Source organism: Miniopterus schreibersii (assembly GCF_964146895.1).
Source record: "Miniopterus schreibersii genome assembly, chromosome: 13".
NCBI classification, from domain to species: domain Eukaryota; kingdom Metazoa; phylum Chordata; class Mammalia; order Chiroptera; family Miniopteridae; genus Miniopterus; species Miniopterus schreibersii.
The window spans coordinates 11787558-11814436 of NC_138113.1; the positions used below are offsets into that span (position 1 = coordinate 11787558).

The 26879-nt window shown below is 42.9% G+C and overlaps 1 protein-coding gene across 1 annotated transcript in view; it reads left to right on the top strand.

The window, feature by feature from the left end:
* Positions 1–12011, top strand: part of SLC4A1AP (solute carrier family 4 member 1 adaptor protein) — a 20146-nt gene extending 8135 nt beyond the window's left edge. Inside the window, exons 9-14 of the mRNA XM_081155971.1 lie at positions 2928–3039; positions 4968–5196; positions 6934–7020; positions 7636–7682; positions 9559–9628; positions 11690–12011. Coding sequence (XP_081012097.1) covers positions 2928–3039; positions 4968–5196; positions 6934–7020; positions 7636–7682; positions 9559–9628; positions 11690–11739 — 595 coding nt within the window. The 3' untranslated portion in view covers positions 11740–12011. The remainder of the gene's footprint in view (positions 1–2927; positions 3040–4967; positions 5197–6933; positions 7021–7635; positions 7683–9558; positions 9629–11689) is intronic.
* Positions 12012–26879: the final 14868 nt, after the last annotated feature.

Here is a 26879-nt window from a genome sequence, read left to right on the forward strand (position 1 = left end):
AATATGAATTCAGACTGTTATTAAAAATGTATTTCTAAATTAAATTAATGTAAGTTTCAAGTGTACAGTTCTGTTACACATCATCTGTTTAATGCATTGTGTGCTCACACAGATTGTCATTTTAACACCTGTATCTCTCATTCCTAAGAACCAGATGAAAACTGTTTAATAAAAATACTTTTTTAAAAGGGTAATTTCTTCCTTTAAAAAGGGAGAAAGCATAATCCCCTGAAGCTGATTGTATTATGACCTTTGATTTTTTTGGAGATTATTGGAAGATATTAATCCAAATCCATTTGCAGACATCTAGAAGATTTTTGAGTAATTATAATTGAGACTAATTTTTCCCAGAGTTGGCGTGTGTGTGTGTGTGTGTGTGTGTGTGTGTGTGTGTGTGAAAGAGATCCAGTCTTTCTTTATTGTTGTTTTTTCTTTTTATTGAATTTATTGGGGTGACACTGGTTAACAAAATTATATAGGTTTCAGGTGCACAATTCTACAACACATCATCTGTACACTGTATTGTGTGTTCACCACCCCAAGTCAAGTCTCTGTTCCAGTCTTTCAAGTTAACAGTATTTTTGAAAGATTTATTCTGTGTGGTCTCAACAAATATTCAAAATGTTGAGTAGGTTGTTTTAGAAATAGCAACCCCTAGTGCGCAGAAACCAGGTGGACATCTCAGAAAGTGGCATTGCCTAGGTGGGTTCACTCACTCATGAGGGTAGTTAGATCTGTGCCATCTGGTTAGCACCCAATAGTCACATGTGATATTTCAGTTAAATAAGATTCAAAATTCAGTTCCTCGGTCACACGAGGCCCCTTTCATGTGCTCAGTAGCCGTGTGTGACTAGTGGCTGCCATATTGGACAGCACAGATACAGAACATGCCCATCAGTGCAGAAAGTTCTGTATTGGACAGTGCTGCTTTATATTGTCAGCATTTATTCAGCCCCTCAACCCTGAGCACAAAACCTGCACTTGGCACTGGGGGCATTGCATAGAAGAGTATCTAGATATTGAGAGGCACCTCTTCTTATAGAGATGTAGAGAGAGAATGTTTCTGGAGCCCTTGATGTCTATCTGTACACAGAAAACCTATCCTCAAATTACTAGCAGGTTTATTCAAAGATTTATGTGTTGTTTGGATATTTAATACAGTGATTCATAGATCAGCTCACAAAATTCTACTTGACCCAAATGATATTTGAGTTACCTTACCGATATTGAGGTGGTGGGTTCGCACTAGAGTTAGACTTCTTGGGTTTCATTCTCAGCTCTGTCGATTACTTTTTGGGCATTTTGAGGCAAATTAACTTTTTTGGGTTTTGCTTTCCTCATCAGTAAACTAGAAGTAGTGATGTTGCAAAGATGAAATGAATAGCACTTAAAGTGCTGGCATGTATTATTGTTGCCATCATTGCTGTAATTTTTACTGTTTCTTTAACACCTAGCAACTATTTGTAACATCACTTTTGTGGAAAAAGGGTAAAAACTCAGGCGACATAGTCCAGGGTGAACAAATTAACAGTTTTAATTACAACTCTGTAACCCTTTAACTTGGTAAGTCAGCCGTCCAGTTGTTCAGACTAGGAGACTGTGTGGGCTTCCTCCAGGGCCTCCCCCTGCTGTCTGTGTCTTTCTAGTTTCCCCTCCCTTTTCTACTTTCCGAGATGGCCCTCAGGTGCTGTGGATCTTCCCCTCCTCTTATCACTTGAGGGTGAACTTCCAAACTTTATCAAACTCCACCCTCCCCCACAGGAACAACTCTTGACTGTGATTCCACCTTCTGCTTTGCTATCTCCTTTGGGCATCTTTGTACCTCCTCCAGGCCGGCCAGTCAAGCTAATTAATGGAGCTGCAAAATGAAATGACCGTTGCTCTTGCCTTTGTCTTTCTATGTCAGCACCTTCCTGAGGCCTGGGGAGAGGTTGTGAAGGATAATGATTCGGCAAAGGGTCTTTAGGGCCAGGCAGGCAGGACCTGTGGCCTTAGTAAGGCAATGGTCTGTCTCTGGTAGAGAGAAAGGGCTTGAGACTAGACCCAGGAGTACCACTGAAGGGGTAAGACTTAGGTGAAAGAAGACAGTAGTGGCAAATGGGGCTTCACGGCAGAGCAGCGTCGTCAGTTTCTTGAACGGGTTACTTGGAGTCAGGAGTGCCAGGGCTGTCCTGTGATGTCATTGTCACCTCTGTGTACTCTCTGAGTGCCTTGTCCACTTAACTGCCATTCTTTTTTTTCTTTTCTCTGTGTGTCTTTTTTTTCTTCTAATTTCTACAATCTCTTCATTTTGCCCTTCCTCAGCTTCACCCTAGTGGGCTTAGCTTTTATAACTTTGTCTAGCCAATGAGGACATTGATAAACTCATCATTGTAGGGTCTATTATTATGTTTTTGTCATTACTCCCTACAAAGGGTATCCTGCCTACTACTCCCTACATACACTCACGGACACACACACACACACACTTTTTTTTAAACTTCTTTGCTCAGAGCTGTTATGTGTGTTTATAAGTGTGGACTCCAGGTAAATAAGGCCTTTTGAGTCCTCTTCATATGTTTGTGAAAATGGGGCTTTACACCATGGATCCATCTCCTGCACTTAGTGGGGAGGGGGTCATGCTTACATATTGCCAGTGGCCTTTGTTCTGTAAGCATCATTTTATGAATGTGAAATCCTGTAGCATGGTGTAAATGACTAAGTAGGAGCCTCGTCTTGCCCTTAATAACTCTATGTCTGTAACAATCGTAGTGTCATGTCCATTCAAACTCTGCTGGCCTGAATATCTCTTCATATGGGTATGTGCTTAATATTCATTTTGTAGAAATTTTTGTTTTGCTAAAAGTTTCTTTGTCAGTGTCATGGTGTTTTTAGATAAATTCTTGGCCTCGCTGGAATAGGTGTGTATAATTATTCTTTCTTTCTAGGACTGAAAGTCACGTTGTAGATGCTGAAAACAAAGCTAAAAAGCTCACATTGCCTCTCTTTGGTGCCATGAAAGGAGGAAGCAAATTCAAATTAAAAACTGGGACAGTAGGGGTAAGTGGTGGGTAAGGCTGTTAAACTTCTAGCAGTTCACTTATCTGAGCTAATTTTTTTCTTTTCTTTTCAAAGCTCAAAGCTCATTCCATAGGATGAGTCATTTTTTTCATAGTAATGTGAAAAAGGGCTGTGGGCGTGGCATGATCACACCTTTCCCAGGTCTTGGTTCTTGGATTTTCCTCTTCAGTTTAGAGTTATCAAGAGTTAATGGGGGGTGGGGCAGAGAAAAAAAGAAAAAGGAAAAAAAAAAAAGAATAAAAAAGGCATAAAAAAAAGAAAATTAACAACAAAAAAGAGGAAACAAAAAGAATGAATTGATTCATGCCAATCAATTTGCATGTAATTAATTTGTAAATTAGAATATCAGTTGATTAATTTGTGATGGATGCTACCATTTGATGAATGTTACATTTGTAATTAATCTTACCAGCTGATGAATGTTGCAATGTGATGAATGTTACATTTAAGAAAGGGTCTCCTGCATTAAATGTTTTTCTCCTGGTGGATAGATGTTGTAATGCTCAGACTCAGCTAACGTTTGTTAGTTATAGTCTGTGTACCTGGCTCTGTATGTGGTTTTTCCTTTATTTAATCCTTCCAAAACCTTGTGATGTATGGGAATTACTACCTTGCACAGGTGAGGAAACCGGGTCAGAGAGGTTAAATATAAGATTACACCATCAGTAAGGTAGACTGGCAGTCAAATCCAGGTCTTCTCTCTGTTGAGTTTTGTGATCTTTCTACTATTCTCTAATAATTCACTGATGTATGTTTTTGCTTTAAGACATTCCTATTTGTAGTTTGAGCTTTTAAAAGGCATTCATCACCCCAAAGAGGGCTGCCATAACAAAATACCACAGTCTGTGTGGCTTAAACAACATACACTTATTTTCTCACAATTCTGGAGGCTAGGAGTCCAACATCAAGGTGCCAGCAATATTGGTTTGCTCTGAGGCCTCTTTTCTTGGCTTATAGATGGCTATCTTCTTGCTGTGTCTTTACATGGTCATCCCTCTGTGCATTTGCACTCCTCATATAAAGGAGTGCATACTGGATTAGGGCCCCATCCTGACAGCCTTATTTTTACTTAGTTGCCTCTTTAAAGATCTTATCTCCAAATACGGTTACATTCTGAGGTACTGGGGATTGGGACTTCAACATGAATCTTGGGGGCACCTAATTCACCAACACCTTGAATTAGGGAAAACTGCCCCCTCGTGGCAGAGGCCTGAAGTCCCAGCCATATGTTCTGAGTGAGTATATGGTTTACCTGAGATGGAAGCTTTTCTATGTTTTTTGTGTGTGTGTGTGGTAGGGGATACTTATGCTTTAGTTAGAAGAAAAACTTTTTAAAAAAAATATATTAATTTCAGAGAGAGCAAAGGAGAGGGAGAGAGAGAAACATCAGTGATGAGAGTCATTGATCCCGCACAGCCCCTACTGGGGATCAAGTCCGCAACCCGGGCATGTGCCCCGACTGGAAATTGAATCCCGATCTCCTGGATCCCAGGTCAATGCTCAGCTGCTGAGCAACACCCGGCTGGACTTGATTTATTTCTTAAAATGTGTGTCTAATTTACTTCCTAGAAGATTTTGTAGTGAATTAAGATCCTGTAACCTCATGAGGAGGTAACAGAATTCCTGTAGCTGATACTCACTTGGAATAAATGTTTTAGTTCCTTACATGCTGTTTCCATTGTTTTGTGCTTAATATTCTGTTGACCCTAGAAACTAATAAAGATACTCCTTAAGGGTCCATAAATGGATAAAACTTCACGTGAAAGTCCTACTTCCAGCAAATCCCTGCAGGGTTTATCAACATATAGAGGTTAGACATCCTACACATTTAGCTCGAATCCCTGGAAGAGATTTGTTTCTTTCTCATTATGTAGAACGACTTGCTCACGGTTTTGTTTCCCTTACAGAAGTTACCCCCCAAGCGTCCTGAACTCCCTCCAGCTCTAATGAAAATGAAGGACGAGCCTGAAGAGGAGGAGGAGGAGGAGGAGGAGGAAGAGGAGGAGGAGGGGGAGGGAAAGAGCACCCTGGAGGCCGGAAGCTGTGGGCCAGAGCAGGACAGAGGCCCAGGAGCAGCAGTGCAGGAAGCGAGTCCTCCCACAGACCTCCCGTGTCCTGAAGAAACAGGACAGCCTGGTGAGGCATTGCTTTATATAATGCATTTGCATTAACTGTGGAGCTTCGAAAAAGAAAAGCCAGTTCTTGCCTGTGCATTTTTTGACTTTGAAATACTTCGTGACATGTGATACAACTGACTCTGTGGAAACACCCGTCCTTTAACTGCCAGTCATTTTTCATCCTCACTGCAAAATAAGGACGAGTATTTCCAGTCTGTTCCAAAATTGTGGAAAATCAAAGCTATGGAATCCGAAACCCGAGCTACTGTGGCCAGTCCTGAGCTGTTGCCATTGTTTGATTGGAGGGCAGTGGAATATGGTAGATGATGAGGCCTGATCATGTGGTCTCAGAATAAGCCTCCCCTTACTCATTTTTACCCCATCCTAAAGCAGATGCTAAGCATAATTGTACCCGCTGGACTTACTGCTCAGGAAGCATCATGACATTCATTTTTCTGTTCATGGTGCCTAGCAGAGAACCTGGCACATCATATTTACCCACTACAACAAAGGTTTGATGAAAAAGGGAATTGATTGGTTTTTAAGTGTATTTTCTTCTGATTATAAAAGGCATATATGCTCATTTAGAAACTGAATTATAGAGTCCAAAGAAGAAGAGAGAAATCGCCCATGATCCCACCCCAAAAGATGATTGTTTATCTTCTTAGTATCTTATCCCTTGTCAATTGCAGGGGTTATTTTCCTACAGGTTGGCCAAAATACTTAGCAAATTAAGTCTGCACAGAAAATAGGGAGCAAGAGAGGAAAAAAACAACTGACATTAAATGTGTATGAGAATGTATGCATGTCTTCTTCCAACACAAACCAGGCTTGTCTGCATAAAACACCAGGCCTGCTACATAGACCTTCTCTTGAATCACCTTTAGTTGTTAAAAAGTCACCATTTGCTTCTCTGGGAGAGGTAAAGCTTTTGTTTTTTGCATTCTCCTTTGTTTAGTTACTGGCAAAATGCTTGGCCTTTTCAAAAAAGGTACTTATACATACTTTTTCTGAATCTGGTTTTTGATTCATACATTTGATCCATACAGCAGGAAGGGGAGCAGTTAGTACTGTATTTTTTGTTTTTTGTTTAGGGAACCAAAGCAAATATGTGTGTATAAAAATAGCAGACTTTAAAATTCGGCTTATAAGATACATTAATTAGTAAATCTGCAGCTGATTAGGATTACTTCAGGCCTTTTTGTTTGTTTGTTTTACAGCATTGGGATCATATTGTACATGTTTTTTTGCAACCTGTTTTTTTATGTTTTAAAATATTCTTTTAAAATGTGATTTAATAAGGGACATAGTGGTCCATCGTGTGCATGTGCTGTAACTTGTTTAATCAACTTCCTGTTGTTAGACATGTAAGTTATTTTTAAATTTTGGCTATTTTAAATATATTTGTATATAATAAATCTTGGTGTTCATCTCTGATTATTTTCTTTGAATATGTTCCTGGGAAGTAGAATTTCTAGGAGTATATACATTTCAAGGAATATGTACATTTTTAAGGCTTTGGTAAATATTGCTAAGAGTTTTACTTCAGAGGTGGCTAGCTTTTAAGTGGAAAGTTGGTGATTCTCTGTTAGACAGCTGGAGGCACATTTATTGAAAACTTCATTTTAGTTGAAGCTAATGATAGTAAACTGGATGATTGTGTATGTCTTTAGCTTTCCTTGCTTCTGTTTTTGTTTTCCTGGTTCCCCACCATGAATTAAATAATAACAATATGCTTTGGTTCTGTGTTTTACAGAAAACTGGTCTCAACTCAGCCAAGTAGAACAGAATAAAGATTATCAACAGATTAGTGAAACAGCTGCATCACATGAGGAACCCTCAGGCAAGTAGCACAGCCGACTCTATTGCTGCTCTGCACAAGCAGCCAGCTGGTGTTCTAGAGGAGGATGGCGGCTGACATGAAGCAGCAGAGAATGGCCTTTGAGACGCTGGGGAGATGCTGCTGCCAGGCCCTGGAGAGAACTGGAATGTATGAGAGGTTTATGTGTAATGCCATCCCATTTGCCCTTTTTTATTCCTCTGGCCATGCAAAGCCCTCCACAATTTTACATTTCCAAGAGTTGAATATGTGCCCATCATGGGAGTGACTTCGAAACTATTAAATAGGTTGAAAGTTCGGCCTGTTCAGAGAACTTTTTTTCTGGTTTTCTACTGCTTTTAACTGTAATGTATGGTAAAGTCAGCCCCGTTTTCCTTTACCTATTCAAATGGTGTGATTATACTCAAGCTTGTAGAATAGCCTTAGGATTTGAAAACTAGGGTTATTAGTGAAGGGAAAATTCTCTTAATATGTAGTCTTTACAATAGTGGAAGGAATTTTTGAGAATTTGATTGTTACATGTTTTCTTTAATAAATGTAATATTCTCTTAGGAGGAATTTCTTTTCTATTTTACTTATTCTGAAATAGCTATTGCCTCTTTTTTTTTCTTAAACTAGCATCAAAGGATGAATTGAAGAAAAAGAAAGCTCCTGGTCCAGGCAAAGTAAGTACTTTAGTCATAATCTTCACTTCTCTGGAAGTAAAAGTGACTCCCCTTGTCATGGACCACAAGTGAATCTTTAGAGATTGTCTTAGCAGAGTTCTCAACTGCCTTATTCCCTGCCCCCACCCCCTGCTTCTGGAAGCCTGGGCTCCATTTTTATTTTTGAAGTTTTACCTTTTGAATTCTCTATCCATATAACTGCTCACATACTTCTTTTATTAATTTGTGAAATTTCATATTCGTCCGGCCGGGCGTGGCTCAGTGGTTGAGCATCGACCTAGGATCCAGGAGATCACGGTTTGATTCCCGGTCAGGGCACATGCCTGGGTTGCGGGCTTGATTCCCAGTCAGGGGCGTGTGGGAGGCAGCCGCTCAATGACGACTCTCTCATCATTGATGTTTCTCTCTCTCTCCCTCTCCCTTCCTCTCTCTGAAATCAATAAAGACATATTAAAAAAATAAATGAGGAAGATCTTTAAAAAAAACAAAAAAAAAACAAACAAAAAACCCCTTCATATTCTAGTATGCCATAACAAGACATTTGAGTAATATATTCTTATTTTCCTCCATTTATTACACAGAAGGTAGAATGTAATATACTGCATTCTATGTCTTGATATTTTAACCTATCGTGTAAATCACTGTTTATCAGTACACCAAGCGCTTCCTACTGTATGGATGTACTCTTGTTAACCAGTTCCTTATAGATAGGCACTGGGTTGTTTCTAGTCTTTTATTACAACAGTGCTGTAAATAACCTTATATGTACATAATTTTGTGTGGATGCAGTAAGTTTCCAGAAATGAGATTGCTGGGTTATGTCAGGAGATCCTTAAGACCACCCTCAGGCTATGTAATTCACAGGAAGGAGACCTCACAGGACTCAGCAGGTGGTTGTACTCACAGCTGTGATTTACTGCAGCAAAAGTATATACCAAGCACAGTCAGCAAGGGAAAGGCACATGGGGTGAAGTCTGGGGCACAAGCTCCCAAAGGTCCTTTTCCAGTGGAGTCATATAGGATGTTTAATTCCCCTGACAACGAGTTGTGACAATTTGTGAAATGTTGCTAACCAGGGAAGCTTATTAGAGCCTCAGTGCCCAGGATTTTTATTGAGGACTGAGATCACAGAGGCATATCCCCTGCCTGGCATATACCCAAATTCCATTCTCCCAGAAGAAAAGCAGGTGTTCAGCATAAATCACATTGTTTTTACTAACAGTTTAGGCACAGTGAGCCCTCTTATCAGTCAGGATAGTGGGAACCCTCCCGAAACCCAAGTTCCCCGGTGCCAGCTAAGGGCCAACTTGCAAACAGGCCTTTCAAAGGATAGCGATCAGGCTTGCTGTGCTAACTTATTCCTGCACCTAGAGCAAGAGGCAAATGCCAAATTTCCCTCTATGGGAAAGAACTCAGACCTGTGTTAACTGCCCCTTTTAAAAAATATCACTTCACTCTCACTGACTGAAATCAGCTTGTTGAGGCTTTACAGAAAAAAAAGAATGTTTCCCCATTTTTTGATTACTTATATCAAGATCATTAATGGAAACTGTTCTCTCTTTTAAAAAAAAATTTTATTGATTTTGGAGAGAGGAAGGGAGAGGGAGAGAGAGAGAAACATTGATGTGGAAGAGAAGCATTGATCAGCTACCTCATGCACCCTCTGCCCCCACCAGGGATTGGGCCCTAAACATGGGCATGTGCCCTGATGAAGAATTGAACTAGCAACCTTTTGGTGCATGGGACAGTGCTCAATCCACTGAGCCACACTGGCCAGGGTGGAAACTGTTCTCTCTTAGTGTTTGTTTGCTGACAGGTATAGGGACAATAATTCTTAGAGTTAAAATTTTTTTGAATAAAATAACTTTACTTGCAGCTTCCACCAACACTTTCCTCCAAATATCCAGACGATGACCCAGACTACTGTGTGTGGGTCCCACCTGAAGGTAGGTTGTTTTTACTTTTCTTTTTCTCTGAGACTTAGTTATATATATTTATGAACATGTAATATATAGAGCTGGGCAAAAGTAGGTTTACAGTAGCAATACAAATAAATAATTCAATAATAATCATACAAGAATAAACTCTGTTTTGTGTACCCTTAACTGTAAACCTACTTTTGTCAACCTTTGTATATTTCAGGTTTAGGATAAGAAAGTTACAAGAGTATGTAGTGGAATAATCTCCCTTCTGGGGGAACAGGTAAATTAAAAGACCTAAAGATACACATCAACAAAATATAATTTGTAGACTCTGGATCCTTATTCAAACAAACTACTGTAAAAAAAATTATAAGCCAGATAATTTGAACACTAGCTAGATATCTGATGAGACTAGGAATTATTGTTAATTTTTTTTTAAGTGTGAATGGTGTTGAGTTCATTTTTAGGAAGAGTCCTTCTAGGAATATGTACAGAAGTGTTCACAGATGGAATGATATCTGGGATTTGCCTTAAAATAATCCAGTGGTGGAAGAAGGGGGCTAGCGGGGGAGGGGTGATAGATAAAGCAGGATTTGCTGTATATTGATAATTGTTAAAGCTGGGTGATGGGCACAAGGAGGTTCATTGTATTTTTCTCTTTACTATTGTATTTTCAGTTTTCTTTAAAGTGAAAAAAAAAGTCTTCTGGCTATTCCTCAGCTAGTCAGTTTACTACTTCCTCTAATGACAGCCAAGTATCAGTTTCTTATGACTTTTTATATATATATATAATATAAAATGCATAAAATGTCTACATAAGCAATAACATGCGTAATATTTCACCACTTTTTTTACACAAATGGAAGCATATTCTTCCCCCTTGTAGAGCTTTTTAAGAGCATTATCTATCATTCAAAATAACTAAATTCATAACTGTAGTAGGCTCTATTATAGAAGACATCAAATGAAACCCACAGCATGCATTTTGTGAATTTATTATTTCCCAAGTACAAGTACATACCTAGTACAAGTATTTACCTTGATGATAGCACTGCAGTTTCAGTTAATTATATTGTGTTAATTTGTGTGTTAACTGAATTAAGAGTTTAATTAGTTCTGGTATTTAAGAGAAGTATATATTAGTCAAAATAAGAATAGTTGCCTTTTTCTCAAGTAGGATATCATAGAAATAAGTTTACCCTTGTAATCAACCCTCTCTTTTTACACTATGCAAAATTTATATTAGGAAATGTTGTGATGTTTTCCAAATAAGGCAGAAAAGGGTGTTACCTGGGGTTTCCTACAGTAAAATGTTTTCTAATTATGTCACTTTGAATATTTATTCATATAAATGTTTTTCTTGTAAGTCAGATGTTTTTCGGGTAAGTCAAATAATGTAATTTGCAGAATTAGAAGCATATTCTATGCCTTGCTGTTTTGCACTTAACACGATATAGAGACCCTTCCATAGTTATTTATAGATTTCTCTGTGTGTGTGTGTGTGTGTGTGTGTGTGTGCACGTGTTTGTGATGGCATAATTCTTTTTTATGGTCTGGATATTTAACCAGTTTCCTCAATGAATATTTGCTGTATTTCCACTCTTGCCATTACAAACAACTGTGCAATGAGTAACTTCTAACATACACAATTTTGCAATTGCAGAGGTATAGGTGTAGAAAAATATTTGTAAAAGTTAACATGCTGGATCAAAGGCTATGAACATTTTAAAGATATTATAAATCACATTCTATAGACATTGTGCTGGTTTACATTCATATATATCCTTAAGGCAACATAGCAGATGTTTGTTTCCCCATATGCTCATCACAGGTTGCTTTTTCTATAGATTGGGTTTCTAACATATTAGTTATTAATAGAAATTTAATTACTAGAAATGTTTGCTCTTTTGTCTGCTAATGTTAGGGTATAAATGAAAAGAGGACCATATTTTCAAATTATATGCAAAAAGTCAAATTTCTATCACAGAAGAAACCTTTATCTGTTTTACTTTTTGGCCCACTGATGTCTTTTCCCTCCTGACTTTGGAAAACTGAATATAATTCTTTCTTTATACTCTGATGTAGGTCAAAGTGGAGATGGCAGGACCCATCTTAATGACAAGTATGGCTATTGATTGCTTCAGAACCCTAAAGGAAGACCTTGTGGACCATGTGACATGGGACATTTAGGATAACATATCAAGTTGAATATCCAGAGAAGGAATTCAGATGATCATTTGTAAAATCTGGTGACTTGCCTTTTCTTCTATACTGTTGGCTTCCTAAATTTGTCTGTCCATGACTTTGGTATTTATATTTAAATGTGTTTTGTGTATGTATGTAAAAAGGAACCATATATTTTGAGAATTAGTAAAGTAAGAGACATGACTCTCTGTTAAAGCGAGAAGATGAAGATGTCTTATGTTTAAGGCTACATGTTTTTCATTAAGTTTTAGGGACTGTGCTTTTCCTGAGTGGTCAGGTGCTTCTGACAGTTAGGCCCTAGGATTCAGTGATGTTGCCTCCTCAAAGAGTGTTAAAATATGAGGTCATGCTATGGGTGTGACCCTGGAGGCCCCTGTCATTCTTGGAACTAAAAAATAGATGCACGATGGGGATTTCTTACTTCCTCCCTCCCACTGCAGTGCTCCTCCCAGGTCAGAACAGACCCTGACTTACCAGGACCCAGTTCAGGACCATAGCATACTTCATGCACAGTCCTAATAAAAACTCAGCCCTCTGAATGTCCTGGACTCTGACCAATCAGATTGGTTACTCCTTCTCCAGTGGAAAGGTGCAAGTAAGGCCATTGAGTGAAAAGCTGGATGTGTCTTGCCCAGTGTGGGGCTTCTCACCTCTCTGGAAAGGGGAATAGAGGTTCCTTTCTCTCTGGAAGCATGAAGAAATGCAAGAAGATATCTCACCCCACCCCACCACACCCCCATCATGAATGCCTCACTTCTACAGGAAAGGAAAGCCTAAGAGTGGAAGCAGGTAGAGAGCCCATGGACTGGGCTGGAGGCAGACATAATGAGCAGGCAGGAGCAGTGCTGTGGCCCAGCAAGAGTGGAGAGGACGATGCTTTCCCCACGTGGATCATACGGCATGCATGAGGTAGGCAAGAAGCAGTAGTAAGAAACTTCAGTTAAGGTCTGGTCTGCTAAGAGTGATGTCTTTCATTTCTCAGAAAAAATACCAAGATCGGTATTATGAGAAACTATTATTTTGAACTTCATTTAGAACAACAGGGAAGAACTTGATGATGATGTAAGAAGTAACAGGAATTTGGGGACAGAGTTACCATGCCATCTTGTATGGAAGCAGTGGACCAGGGTCTGAGCCAGATCAGTGGTCTTCAAAGGCGAAATTCTTTACTCAAACAAAATTGTATGTGGAATCTTAATACTGGAACACGTAAAAATATACCTGCTGTGGTGGAAGTGAGGGCATGGAGATTGGGTCTGCACACACCCACATGCGCACGTCCTCTCCTCCTCACTCTACCCTCAAAATAACCCTGAAGAATCCTAGGGCTCCACAGAACATAGTCTGCTATAGGAAGGCAGATTTTTCAATGTTCTGGGGAGGTAGACATGGTCCCATGTGGTGGACTTGATTCAGAAGACCTGTACGTGAGTCTTGGCTCCCCTTTACTGAACAGGGGACTTTGGGGATATGACTTAAGTTCCCCAAGCCTCAATTCTTTCATGTGTGAAGCAGGGACAGCAATCCTGCTTGCTCTTGGAACCTCAGATTTGCTCTAAGGATCAAATACAATAATGTGGGTGGATATGCTGTACAGGGTTTTGTAGATTTAACAGTTGCTACTCATTACCAAAAGGAGACACCTTGACATTGGAGGAGACCGGATTAGATCAGCCATTCTCAGCTGTGGCTGCATATTAGAGTCACCTAGGGAAAGTTTTTAAGTTTTTACTTCCAATGCTTGGATCCACATGATAATTTTAATCAGAATCTCTGAGGGAATCCCTTTTAAAAGCACTTGAGGTGATTTTAATGTGCAGCCCATATGGAAAACCTCTAGAGCATGGTCAACAAACGTTTTCTGTTAATGGCCAAGTATTTTAGGCTTTGCAAACCACACAGTCTCTGTTGCAGCTACTCAACTCTGCTGTTCGAGTACAAACAGCACAGACAATTCATAAACAAATGAGTGTGGCTGTGTTCCAACAAATATATACTTATAAAAGCAGGGGCAGGCCAGAGTTGGCCCGCAGGCCAGAGTTGGTCAACCCCTGCTGTAGGCTAATTCTTCAAGGTCTCATCTGGTTAAAGATCTACCTTCCAGGATCTTTAGGAAGTAATGTGTGTCTCCTTTCATGGGTATTGGAAAAGTTTTTGTTTAAAAGGCTTATGATCCCTTCCTGAACGATGTTGGTTGCAGTTTATGGTTACCAGAAATCAAGGTAATTCGGCCTTCTTCCTCAGAAACAAGCGTAAGGTTGTTAGCCATGACAAAAAAAATTGTTACAGCAAGAACACAGTAGGTTAACTAAAAGCAAGATGTCCCTGGTGAGCTCTCCTGGACTCCCTAGGAGACCTGTTTCATACCCGCCTCTCTATTTAAAGAGCAACTGGGGTGTTAGTCGTAGTGAAATAATTAGATTTGGGATTTTAAAAGAACATTCAAGCTGCAGCATGGAGGAAGGATAGAAGTGGGAGAATGCAGGAAGACCAGTCAGAAGTCTGCTACCAAAGTCTCGGTGAGAGATTATGGCAGCTTGTATTAGGTGGAGATTGAGAGGCAAAGAAGTAAATGGGTGTTTAACAATATTTTTAGAAGTAGAATGCCTGAGACTGAGTGAGGGATTGTCTGGGAGTAAAGAGGAAGGGAAGGGTGGGGGGTGATTCCTAGATTTCTGGCTTGTACATCTTCCCAGGGGATGCGTCATTCACTGAGGTGAGGGGACGTTGGAAGAGAAGGGAGTGGAGCTAGAGGGTATTGTAAGTTCAAGTTTGGACAAGTCTAGCTGGATGTCCTTTAAGAACATCTGAGTAAAGATGTCCAGAAAGCAGTCGGATATAGAGGTCTGGACCTCGGAAGAGGGCTAGAGAACAGTTAGTCTTCGACCAGATGAGTCTAAGAGTCGGGCACCTGCAAGTGAGGCTGAAGACCAGGTGGAGGCAGGAATTCTGCAGGCAGACCACAGTCTTGGGCAGCTGATCTCCATATCTTTGGCATTGGGAACAAAGTTTTTCTTGGCTATAGGTGCTCATTTATTGGAGGGAAAAGGTAAAGTAAGGACCACAGTTAGCAGCACTCTGCAGAGAAAAGGTGAGGGGTATGTATTTAACATTAAGACAGGCCTCTCCCAGCCGGGCGTGGCTCAGCGGTTGAGCGTCGACCTGGGATCCAGGTGATCGGGGTTCGATTCCCGGTCAGGGCACATGCCCGGGTTGCGGGCTGCAGCCAACCAATGACTCTCATCATTGATGTTTCTGTCTCTCTCTCTCCCTCTCCCTTCCTCTCTCTGAAATCGATAAAGATATATTAAAAAAAAAAAAAAAGACAGGCCTCTAGTTTAGGAAATTTGTAAGAATTTTATACAGTGCCTGGTACATTAAAATATGCTTGTTGAGCCTTGGCCGGTGTTGCTCAGTGGTTGGAACATCAGCTGGTGTACCGAGGGTTCTATTCCCAGTCAAGGGCACGTTCCTGGGATTTCTGGCCCTGGTTGGGGCACATGTGGAAGGCAACCAATTGATGTGTCTCTCACATCGATGTCTCCCTCCCCCTCCCCCTCCCCCTCCCCTCCTCCTCCCCCTCCTGTGGAAAGCAACCAATTGATGTGTCTCTCTCACATCAATGTCTCCCTCTCCCTCTCCCTCTCCCTCTCCCGACTCTCTCCCTCTCCCTCTTCTCCCATTTCCCTGTTCCTCCCTGTCTCCCTGCTCCCTCCTCCCTCCTCCCTTCCTTCCTTCCTTCCTTCCTTCCACTCTCTCTAAAAAGCAATGGGGGGGGGGGAATGCTTGTTGAGAGCCTGCTATAAATATTTTCTCTGGAATTGTCTTAATCTAGGATAGGAAGTATAAAGCCCTCCCACCTCGTAACCCAAGCCTTTACCCATTACTGACTTCATTGGAGTTAGCTCTTTTGGGAAATATGACACAATTCCTAACAAATTTTGAAACCGTTAGCCACAGCCTAGGGATCTGTTGCTTTACCATTGAAATACTGCCACCTCCCAGATAGGGTGTGACAAGTGACCAGCAGTTGTGGCCCGCTTCTGAGAGTGGGAGCCAGAGGGAAGCCTGCCAGTCCTGTGGCAGTCAGAAGCAGGAATCCAAGCCCCTGCACAGGCTAAATTCCCATACAGGGTTTGGACCCAACCACGTTTGATGGACTGCTGGGAAATGACATAAAACTCCTTGACCTTTGGGGGAGGCAGGTCACAGCATCAAACTGGTATGGTGTCTTTGTGTGACAGGCTGCTTTTTGATCTTGAGATTCCTTACTTGATGCGGGCATTGAGAACAATTTTCAAGATTTCTTCTTTGCAATCTGAACAGACTTTGCCTTGCTTTGGTGTTAGAGGTTTGGCACAGCTATAGTAGGGCGGGAGTGAGACTTCCAGTCCGCAGGAGACCAGAAGTCTTCCCCATCAGACCTGGCATCGATGAGGCAGGTTGGATGGCTCAGCATGTGAGGGGACAGTCCTTCCGACTAAGGGTAGCTCCACCTCTGCATTCCCCAAGTCAATCTTAACAGTTTCTCTGTATAGAGTATTTTAAGATTCATCTCTCTGCACTGCCCACTGCCCTGACCCAAGCTCCCCTCAACTCTGACCTGGCACAGATCTCTCTTCCTCTTGTTTCTGCCTCATCAGGCTCTCCTCCACACGTCTCAGCCTAAAGTACATCTCTGAGCAGAATCTTTTGTTCTGAAATCTCAAAGGATTTCACTATCCAAAGAGTGAGGTCTAAATTCACTTGAGACATTCAAATCCCTTATCATAAGGTTTCTGTACTTAAAAAAAAATTATATATTTCAATTACAGTTGACACACAATATTATATTAGTTTCAGGTGTATAACCCAGTGACTGGATACTATATAACTTACTAAGTGATCACACTGATAAATCTAGTACCTATCTGACACTATACATAGTTATTACAACATAATTCACTATATTCCCTATGCTGTACTTTACATTTCCATGACGGCCAATTTGTACTTCTTAATCCCTTCACTGTTTGGGTTCCTGTACTTTTTGATCATTGTGACCACCCCCTACCATATGCCCTGTCCCTTCCTTTCTGCCACCTGACCAGGTGTACCTGATACTCCAATAATAATAGATTATTTGCCCCAAACACACCTTTTGCGTTTACTTTTTATGTTTTCTATTAATCCTTGCTGTATACATGACCTTGAGCCTTGGTTTCCTTGTCTATTAACTAGAGAAAATAATAGCTACCTCATAATATTGTTTTGGAGATTAAATAACTGATATAGCTATAAAACCCTTAACCATGCTTGACACATGAACAGTTCCCCCCAAAGGTAGTTATTGTTAGTATCATTGTGGTCTTCCTTGCTCGTGTCTGCTAGGTAAGGCCCTCCTCATCTTTCAAAGTCCAACTTGAGTGACTGTACTTTCAGGAAACCATGATCCCCATGGTTGTCACTGACCTGTCCTTCCCCACCAGCCCTGTAGCACACTATTTCTACTTCTGTGATAGCCCTTACTGCAGTGGCCTGGTGTCTGTTAAGTTATATGTGTGCTTAGGTTACTTATGCTTGTAAAATGTATGAGTTGGGGACAGGAACTATATATCTTATTTTGTACCCCACCTGCCTTGTACCCCATGGCACCTACCATTTCACAAAACAGGTGCTCAGTTAACAGTTGCTTTAAATGGGTGGGGGTTGGAGGGCAGGCTTTAGTCCTGGCCCTCCTACCCTTGAGTTTTCCAGGCAGAGAGGGAAGAAGAGCCATCTTCATTTCCAGACAAGCTGGACAGTCAAAGAACTGAATGTTTTAGCGAGGTTAATGCAGACAGAGGCCTGGATTCCTGTCCTGCGTGGGGCAAAACCAGGTGGAACTGCCCCTTCCCGTCAAGGAACTCTGGATTCCAGCAGCTGGCTGTAATTGGGCTTTTTAAGTCCTCTGCCAGCCATGGAAAATCTTGATCTTGAGGGTTGGCTCTGGTTTCCTCAGGCTGTCACGCACACCCTTAAAAAGTCAGTGTAGCTATTACAGAGAGTGATCACAAGAGGGCAGGAGAGACCCATCATTATGCTGCAACTGGGCCATGGGGTGGGAAGCTGCAAGATGTGTTTCAAAGCTGAAAGACCAGTAAGAATCAGAGAAGAGCGGGATTCTGACGGAGTGAAGAGCAGCAAGCTGGCTCAGCTCACACCGTCTGCCCGGGCCCAAGGCCTGGAAGCAGCAAGCTAGGGACACTGATCACACCCATGCGGTGCTCCCCAAATCTCTTCCCAACCTGTTGTTTCTGGTACTTCGTTTTCACCTGGAGAAAGGCATTCTCCAGTCATAATGCAGACAGGCTATGCAGGGGTTTGGGGCATTGCTTATTTAGTATTTACACACTATATTATAGTTTTATGTTTTTTTTACAGAGGATTTTTTACACCCATTTCCCCCCTTATCTTTATTGAGGTATAATTGACAAAAATTGTACTGAATTAAGATGCAAAACTTGATGTTTTGATATATCACACCCATTTAAAAAACCTGAATCTCCTATTGTCTCAAAAGGTAAAAAGAAGAGATATTATCATCTCTGTTTAGGACACAGTGGCTCAGAAACACGAAGGTACTTGCTCAAAGGCGAGTTTGTGGTAGAACCAGGTCTAGAGTTTCTCTGATTCCAGATCTCTTTGTTTATTCCTCTAGTTTTCAGTTGTTTACGTTTGTAATTTTTGTGAGTTCTTAAGAGCAAGGACTCGTCTGATTCATTTTATATCTTTGAATGGTGCCCCCTTAATCTTCAGGACTGTGACTGGGTATGTCGTATGAGGCCTTGTCCTTTAGGAGTTGGATTCCGTGGTCTCTCTCTTATCCTCCAGGATTCAGTAATTCTGTGGTCTGGAGGCACAGCCCTAACAACGACAGTGGTGGCCCCAAGCGACCCTGCTGGCTGAGCATTTCAACACTGGCAGCCACTTAGTGACTGCCAGCCTGTGAAGAGCCAGTCTCAGTAATGCAGGATGGGTGCAGGGCAATGGACAGTTTCTCAGAGTGCGCAGTAGTCTCCCTGGTGTTGCGAGAGTTGACTCAGGAGAAGGATGGGAGTGTTCAGTTTTAGCAACGATACACAAATACGTGCATTACTACTTACACAATATGTGGCTTGGAATAGGTCAGTTTTTAAAGTGACTTTATTGAAAGAAAAACACGAAGGAAATAATAGTAGGTTGCTATGCAACAAGGCAAAAGTATGAAGCAGGTATGCCCCTGGAGCAAGGGGCACGGGGGCTGCAATGGGCACTGGAATCCAGGCTGCTGCCCCTGCTCCTAGGAGGGCCTCCGGAATACATGGCCCTGTCCCCAGGTTCTCACCAGTGTTAGTGCTCCTTGGACGAGGGCCAAGATTGGCAAGTTCAAGGAACTGTGGTGAGGTGGGAAGATGTAACTAGAGTCACAAAACTAATTTCAAGTCTATCTCTGTGACCCTTAAGCCATGTAACCCTGAATAAGTTGCTGACCTTAAATAAACATCAGTTTTCTCATCTGAGAAGACGGAAAAGAATTCTCACCCTCCTTAACTCACATGAGAATAAGCTGAAGCCTGGGAAATCTCTGCAAATGTCCGGTGGTGCTAATATCTGATTCCCTCCTTTACCAAGGCCTATCCAGGACCTACTCTTTATTGCTACAGTGGATGCCTCCCATTTCCCAGGATCCCAAGGACTGAGTCCAGCTGTTTGTTGTCCAGATCTGGGTCTGCCATTCCGAAAATGGGTAGGAGATAGAGGTTGGAGAGAGCCTGGAATCAGTGTGGGAACAAGTCCCAACACATGGCACTGTTTGCTTTGTCATCCTGAGTCAATGACTCATACAAGGAAGGGAGGGAGCAGAGGAGCTGTTCTATTCCAGATACCTAAGGAGGCTTCTGACATCTACTGTTTTCCTTGGCATGAGAGGAACAGGCGCCAGGCTGTGATTTTTAAGGTCTCAGTTAATCTTGGAAGCGAAGGAGAACAGCACCTCCCACAGCTGGCCAACTGTAGAGGTGCCTGGAGCAAGGGGCACGGGGGCTGCAATGGGCATTGGAATCCAGGCTGCTGCCCCTGCTCCTAGGAGGGGCTCCAGAATACATGGCCCTGTCCCCAGGTTCTCACCAGTGTCAGTGTTACTTGAATGAGGGCTAAGGATTAGCATGTCACCCAGCTGGGGAAAAAGCGTCTGAGACTAAGGAAGTTCTTGAATTGGTTCTTAGCCTGAACCCCATGGGACAGCCAACTAGGGTTGACAAGGGCCAGGGAGTGTCATCATCATTACATACTCCTACATCCTCACACACTCAGGGGTATCCAGTGAATACTCTGAGGACCTACTATGTACCAGGCCTTTTGGGAAAATGAGGCAGCCATGTGTGTCAAAGGCTGCATAAGACCTTAGAGTCACTTTTTACCACCAGAATTCCTTTCGTTATCCTTTCTTTCTTCCCTCTACCACCCTGGACTTAGGTTTATATAAATTACTTTGTCAGCCAAAAAAATGCATTTATTAATCATTCATTTCCAAGTTTTTTATAATCAAATATTTAAGTATACTGCAAATAAGTGCATATTATGAACATAACAAGTGGCATTACTACACTGAGTTAGTATCCAGTCAGACAAAAGCAAAGAAATTCAGCATTTTAGCTGTCCTGTTTATCCTTGTCGGGCTTTTTAAAATTTGAAAAGTTGCTGGCTGACTACCTGGGGGTCAGCTCAAGGTAGTGACATAACAGCTGGGTTTTGAGCAATAAGCAAGAGGTCACAAGCAGAGAGAAAGGGGTCGCTATAGGCAGAGGGGCAGGACATGTGCTAAGCCCAACACCTCCTTTACTGGGCTGATCAAGTGGGTCAGGCTATGGCTTGAACGCAGTGGGTGGAAGCTGGGTTTGGAATGGAGGTGATGAGGGTGGAGATGAGAACCAGTTATCTTATGGTTGAATGTCCTAGTCTTTCCATGTTATGGTCCTGGAGAAACCAAGGTCCAGGAAATCCCACTGGAGTCCCTTTGATTCCCAAGAGCAGAAGGGAAAAAGACAGTAAAGGACACTCCAAAACTCTGTCCCAGAGCTGGCCTGACACCTGTCTCCCACCCTGGCTGCCCCATACCTTAGCTCCAAGAACAAACCATTTTTCTGTGATTTTTTTGGCTCATCTCTTAAATGTTCCAGTCAGAACAGGCTGTGCCATGGCTGAAACAAACATGTTGAACCAAGAAACGCAGCAGCCTGCAGGGCTGAGGAAAGCACCAGACATGGGCCCCTGACCAGAACCATGGGTTCCCACAAGTCCGTCCTGAGCCCGGGCCTCTGCTTATTCCTTCGAACATGAGAGGTAGGACTGTGGGAGTTTTGGGGTCCCTTCCAGCTCTGTGATCTAAGCAAGTTGCCCATAGAGGGGAAAACTCCAGAGCTGCCAGTTCAGAAGAGGTCTTCCTTTGCACTACATAGTGTGGCTAAGGGCCCGGAGAGGGGATATCTCCTGGCATGTATTGAAACCAAAGTCATCAAGCACACTGCCCAATCCGTGCTGGGCTCTGTGCTGCCCTCTCCCTCCAGGAGCATACAAGAAGTTGTGAGTGCTCTAGCGGAAGAGAGAACATAACAGTTCCTTGTTTGCATAAAGCTCTGGCCCGCCTGCTGTCCCCACCCCTCTCTCTGCCTCGTTCCTGTCTCAGCTTACATGTTATTTCCTCAGTAAGGCTTTCCCTGATCACCCTACATGTGGTAGGGCTCCCATCTTCCCTGTCACACTCCATTATCCTCTTGGAATTTATGGCACTTTGTCATGATATGTCTGCCTGTTTGGTTAGTCATTGATTTTCCATCTTTTTGACTAGAACATAAGCTGAGTGAGGGCAAGAATTCTGCTTGTATTTATCACTTCTGGACGCTTAGCAGCATATCCTTGTAGAATATGTGAAATATTTTGGCATGTGTCAGATTTTTTACTTAGACTACCTCATTTAGTCCTTTTGACAACCACGAGAGATGCATTACTATCATCATCTACATTTCAGAGTGAAAAGACAGATATCGAGGGATGTTAAGTATCTTGCAGTTGGCAGGGCTGAGTCTGAACTTCGTAAAGCTGCAAGACACGTTCAATGAGATCCGGTGTCCTCTTCACTCAGGTTCTGTTAACGTTGTGCTACATTTGCTTGAATATTTCCTTTTTCTCCTTGTGTGTGTCTTTTTAGGTGATTATACTTATTTTCTTTTTTGAACTATTTTAGAATAAGTTCCAGGTATTATAACTCTTTACCCTTAAATACTTTGGTATGAATTTCTCAAAAGCAAGTACATTCTTTTTTATAAAATCAAAACCAGGGAATTTAACAACATCATACGATTATTTAATGTACAACCCATCTTAAATTTTGTCCAATTATTCCAATAATTTTCTTTATAATGACACTTTTTTCTAGTCCAGGATCCAATTCAGGAGCACACATTTCATTAACTGTCATATTTCTTTAGTTTTTAATTCAGAACAGTTCCTCAGTCTTTCTTTTTCTTTCATAACATTGAAATTTTTCAACACAGTGCACCCTATCCAGAGCCCCACGCCTGTGTTGCCCCACTATTGGTGACATTGACTGAAATCATTTGGTTAAGGGGGTGTCTGCCAGGTCTCTGCACTGTAAAGTTACTGTTTTCACCCTTTGTAATTAACGAGGAATGTAGGGGTAGGTATTTTAAGCCTGAGAATATCCGATCCTCATCAAACTCTTCCATCCATTGATGATTCTTGAGTGAACCAGTTATTAGCATGACAGTTGCAAAATTGAGAACTTGGTTCTGAGTTTAAGGCTGGTTTTCAGGATGATAGGGTAGGATGGAAGGGAAGAGGGAACAAGAGACAACATCTAACTGTAAACAGTTTGTTTCGGAAGTGTCTATCATGGAAGGCTGGTATTGACTTTCTAACCTTACAGAGAAAAAAAAAAAGAATCCAACTGGATTTTAAATGCTAGATGTTACTTCCTAATGGAATATTGGTTCCCACTTACCTAGCACTACTAAATCCCAAGCCCCACAGGGGCCATATAGCAGGTAAGATTCCACTTAGTCTGCATAACCTCTCTGTGAGAGTGTTGTTATCTTCAATTTATAGGTGAGGAAATTGACTCAGAGTGGTATGGCTTTTGCCTAAGGTCATACAGCTAGAGTCCGGAAGGGTCTGGATTCTGACTCAGAGGTCTACTGGGCTCCAAGGCTCTTGCTCTTTCAGTGGGAAGGAGCTCTAGGTTGTGTCACTACACAGTCTTGACACAGTTCCCAGGCAGTGCCTGTTTCCAGCTAATCCCCAGCTTATAAGTGAGGTGTTCTCCCAAAGTAGATGTTAAGCCCGGGAGTCCCGAGTCCTGCAAAGAGGCTGGTGAGGCCTTAGTGTAGTTATCTTCTGGCCCAGCCAGGTGGTCCTTGGCTGTGAGCAGCCCCCTGGCTGGGAGTGGCCTGAGAGGACCCAGCTCCCTCTGCTGCCCCCCTTTCAGCCCAGGTGGCAGCACCATCCCCAGACATTGACTCATCTTTTCCCTTAGCCCGGCTGCTGTATCTCCTGTGCTTAGAAAGGCAGGAAATTGAACTCCAATATTTTAGAACGTCAACAATAAGCTTGATTAAAAGGGGATTTTCCAGTTAACCCTGGAAAATTTCAGTTAACCAGTGCCTTACTGTATTCTGGTTCTTTGAAACGTGTGGTAATCTATGTTCACTGTGTACTTACGGTAAATCTCAATAATCAGATGCTTCAGTTAAACAGGATTTCCCCCACCACTTAGGATAGGCCATAGAACCATAGAATTACCAAGTTGAAAGGCTTTGGGGATCATTTAATAGGATGCTTCAATGTATAAATGAGGAAACTGAGGCCCAGAGAGGGGATGTAACTTACCCAAGGTTACACAGCTCCTGACTGACACAACCATAGGGAGAAACTCCCAGTCCACAGTGCTTTGTGCCACATCAAGAATACTTACAAAGCAGGAAACCTCTGAGTCCAGGGCTACCTGCAGGCTGAATTTAGCTTTGCAGCAGTGTTTTGTTTGGCCTGCACCATGTTTTTAAAAATTGAGACATTTCCTATAAAAATCAAAATTTGGCATTTCTTTTGAAAAAATGGATAATCTGGCCATACAGGGCCCAATGGCAATAAAGGACAGCTGAGTTGCAGCAGCCCCTCTGGACTGAGGACATGGGATCTTGATGTCATGTCCCACTACTCCTGTCATTGCACTGCTGGCCCTCCTCACCCATTTCATGACCTGTTGATCCCTCTAGGCATTGGGATTTGGGCTCTCTGCTTTCTGGTGAAGGGTGTTCCTTGGTTAATAAAATAGAAGGGCTGAAGTGAACCCAAATGAAAAGTAGGGGAGACAATGAGGAATCAGGAGCACTTGTGTTAAATGCCAGGGTGCAGCACCAGGGATCCCGACTGGCCTTGGGTACACTCAGGTCAAGGACAGAGAAGGGGAGCTCCCATTTAGGTGACAAATATGAAAAGCTAAATAGCAATAGGAGAGATACCACTTGGCAAGATAAGATGCACTGGCTAAGTGAATGGAACAGGTGAGAGGTGTTAAAGCAGTTCAGGTGGTCGAGGAAGTTACAGTGGAGGTGGGTCTTCACCCAGAAATTAACCTATATTAAAGGATGGAGAGATCAGGGGCAGAAAAACCATCCAGGAAGCTATTGTGGCCATTAGAACTGAGAGCTAGGGTTAGGTGAATGGCAGTGGGAAAGGGAGGGAAGAGATGGATGCCAGGGAGAGATCCCAAAGGGGAGATGGACAGGATTTGGTGTCTGGACAGAGGTGGGAAGAGAAGAAAAGAGAAGAGTCAAAGTTGATGGATCCTTTGAGCCTGGGTGATCAGGGGAATGGTCATGTCCCAAACAGAAAAGGGAAAGCTGGTTTGGGAGAAGATACATTGAATTTGAGATGACAACAGGGCTTACAGTTGTCCAGGTGGGCAGTTCAAATTGGGACTGGAACTCAAGAGAGGTCAGAGCTCATAACCTAGAGGTGATAGCTGAAACCACCAAGTCAGTGAGATCCCTCTCCCAAAGGGCAGGGGACAGCGAACTGAAGGCAACGGGATGACCCTGGGTAATAGCCATCCTTAATGAGGCGGAGAGGGAGAGGAGCCCACAATAGGGAAGGGTCAGTCAGGGAGGGAGAGAGCCAACTTGGGTATCACTGGAGAAGCTCAGGAGGAGAGAGCTTGAGAAGAGCCCTTTACAGTCTCAAAGAGTATCAGAAATTATGTCCCAGAAGTCAAGAGAGTGGGGACAAGAAAGGTCCCTGAACTGGACCATTAGGGCAGCACGCGGAGAATGCGTCTTTAGGCACTCTAGAGACATCTCACAGGGCTGGAGAAAGAACAAAGTAAGCATAGTGTCCCCTAGAGAACATGGAAGGTGGGAGAGCAGAGGTCAACGGAGGAGGAGACGGAGGACCCCCTTTTAATACCTGCGGAAAGCGGGGAGATCCTGAGTGAAGATCAGCCAGATTTCAAAGGCTTGATTCCTGTGTTAGCTGCTCTGTGTTTGTCTGGGAGTGGGCTCTTGACCTCTCATCATTCTGGAGATCTGTCAGCTGACATTGCTTTCCTATTTTAGACTATTCCCTATTTTATCTATCTGGATTTTTAAAAAAAACACCCAAAAACTGTTGGGTGCTGTCCACTCTGAGGGGTAACAGGCAAGGTGTGAGTGATTCAGAAGTAAACTGGCCCCTTCCCTTGACACAGAAATACCTGTGAAAGGGGCCTCAGATTGCACTACCTCACTTAGTCCTGGAGGGAGCTTTATCATCAGCCTTATAATCATTTCCACTGTGCAAGTGAAATGGAGGTGCAGGGAGGTCAAGGTACCAGAACTACTAAGTGTTAGATTTGAATCCAAGTCTTTGGAGTCCAAGTGCATGTCCTTTCCAGTATCAAAGTCAGGCAGGACTCAGGTGACAACTGGACAGGAGGCTCGGGGGCACGCCCACTACCCCAAGTAAGTCTAACTTCCGTTTTACCCATTTGGGGGTGAAATCCTTGCACAAAGACATTGATTAAATATAATGAGGCTGATCACAGGCGAGGGGGGAGAGGAAGAGAGTACTGGATCTGATTGGGAGGAAACTGGCTGTAGGAGGCGGATCTATGGGATTCCCAGGACCTTTGTGCTGGGGCTTTTAACCTGGTGTCCTCCGCCCCTGGAGTCCTCTGCCCCTAGAGTGCCATGCACAACCCTGACATTATAAGCAGAATTGCAGTGTGTGTGTGTTTGGGGGGGGGCATGTGGATACTTTCTGGGGAGAGGGTACAGATCTTTCTTCAGATTCTCAAAGGGGCCTTGTCCAAAAAACAGTGGAAAAACCATTGATTTGGAAGCATCTACAGCCCCCTTGGTGGATCTGGGACACAGTGGTATAATTTATACCTAGCCCCTGTCATTTTTTTCTAAATCCTTGCCTAGAAATATATCCTAGCTAGACTCACCCTGCACAGGGGGCACAGTCCCTCCCCCAAAAGCCTTTTTTTGGGGCCTCTGAAGTCCCCAGATTGCAGCGCTGAGCCTCAAAGGTGCCCCTCCCCAGAGAAGGGTCGAGTCGCACTTTCCAGGAGCGGGAGGGGAGGCGAGCGGATGTCATGGCTTACCTCAGAGCCCGAATTAGAAGGCTGAAAAAATCACAGCAGGAAATAATGTGGTGCTTAAAATAGAAGCATCAACTGGGAGAGAGGCCTGGAGTAGGTGGCATTTGAGGCTCCTGCGGCGTCCTCCCCAGAGGCGGCCTGACAAGCGCGTCAGAGGCTGTGGATTCAGTGGGGCCAGGAAAGGCCAGGAAGGCCGAGGCTGCATTTCTGCTGGGGAAGGAGGGATGCTCGGTAAACAGTCACACTCGGAGGGAGGGAGGGAGGGAGGGGCTGCCCTTCTGGCCAGCGGCCCTGCTGGTCTCCCTTCTGTCCCCTCACCTTCCTCCTCCCCACAAGCTCCCCTCCCTAAGCGGCCCTCCCTTCCTCCCTACCCAAATTTGGTCTCACCGTCCCCATGGCCTTTGGCTTCCCCTT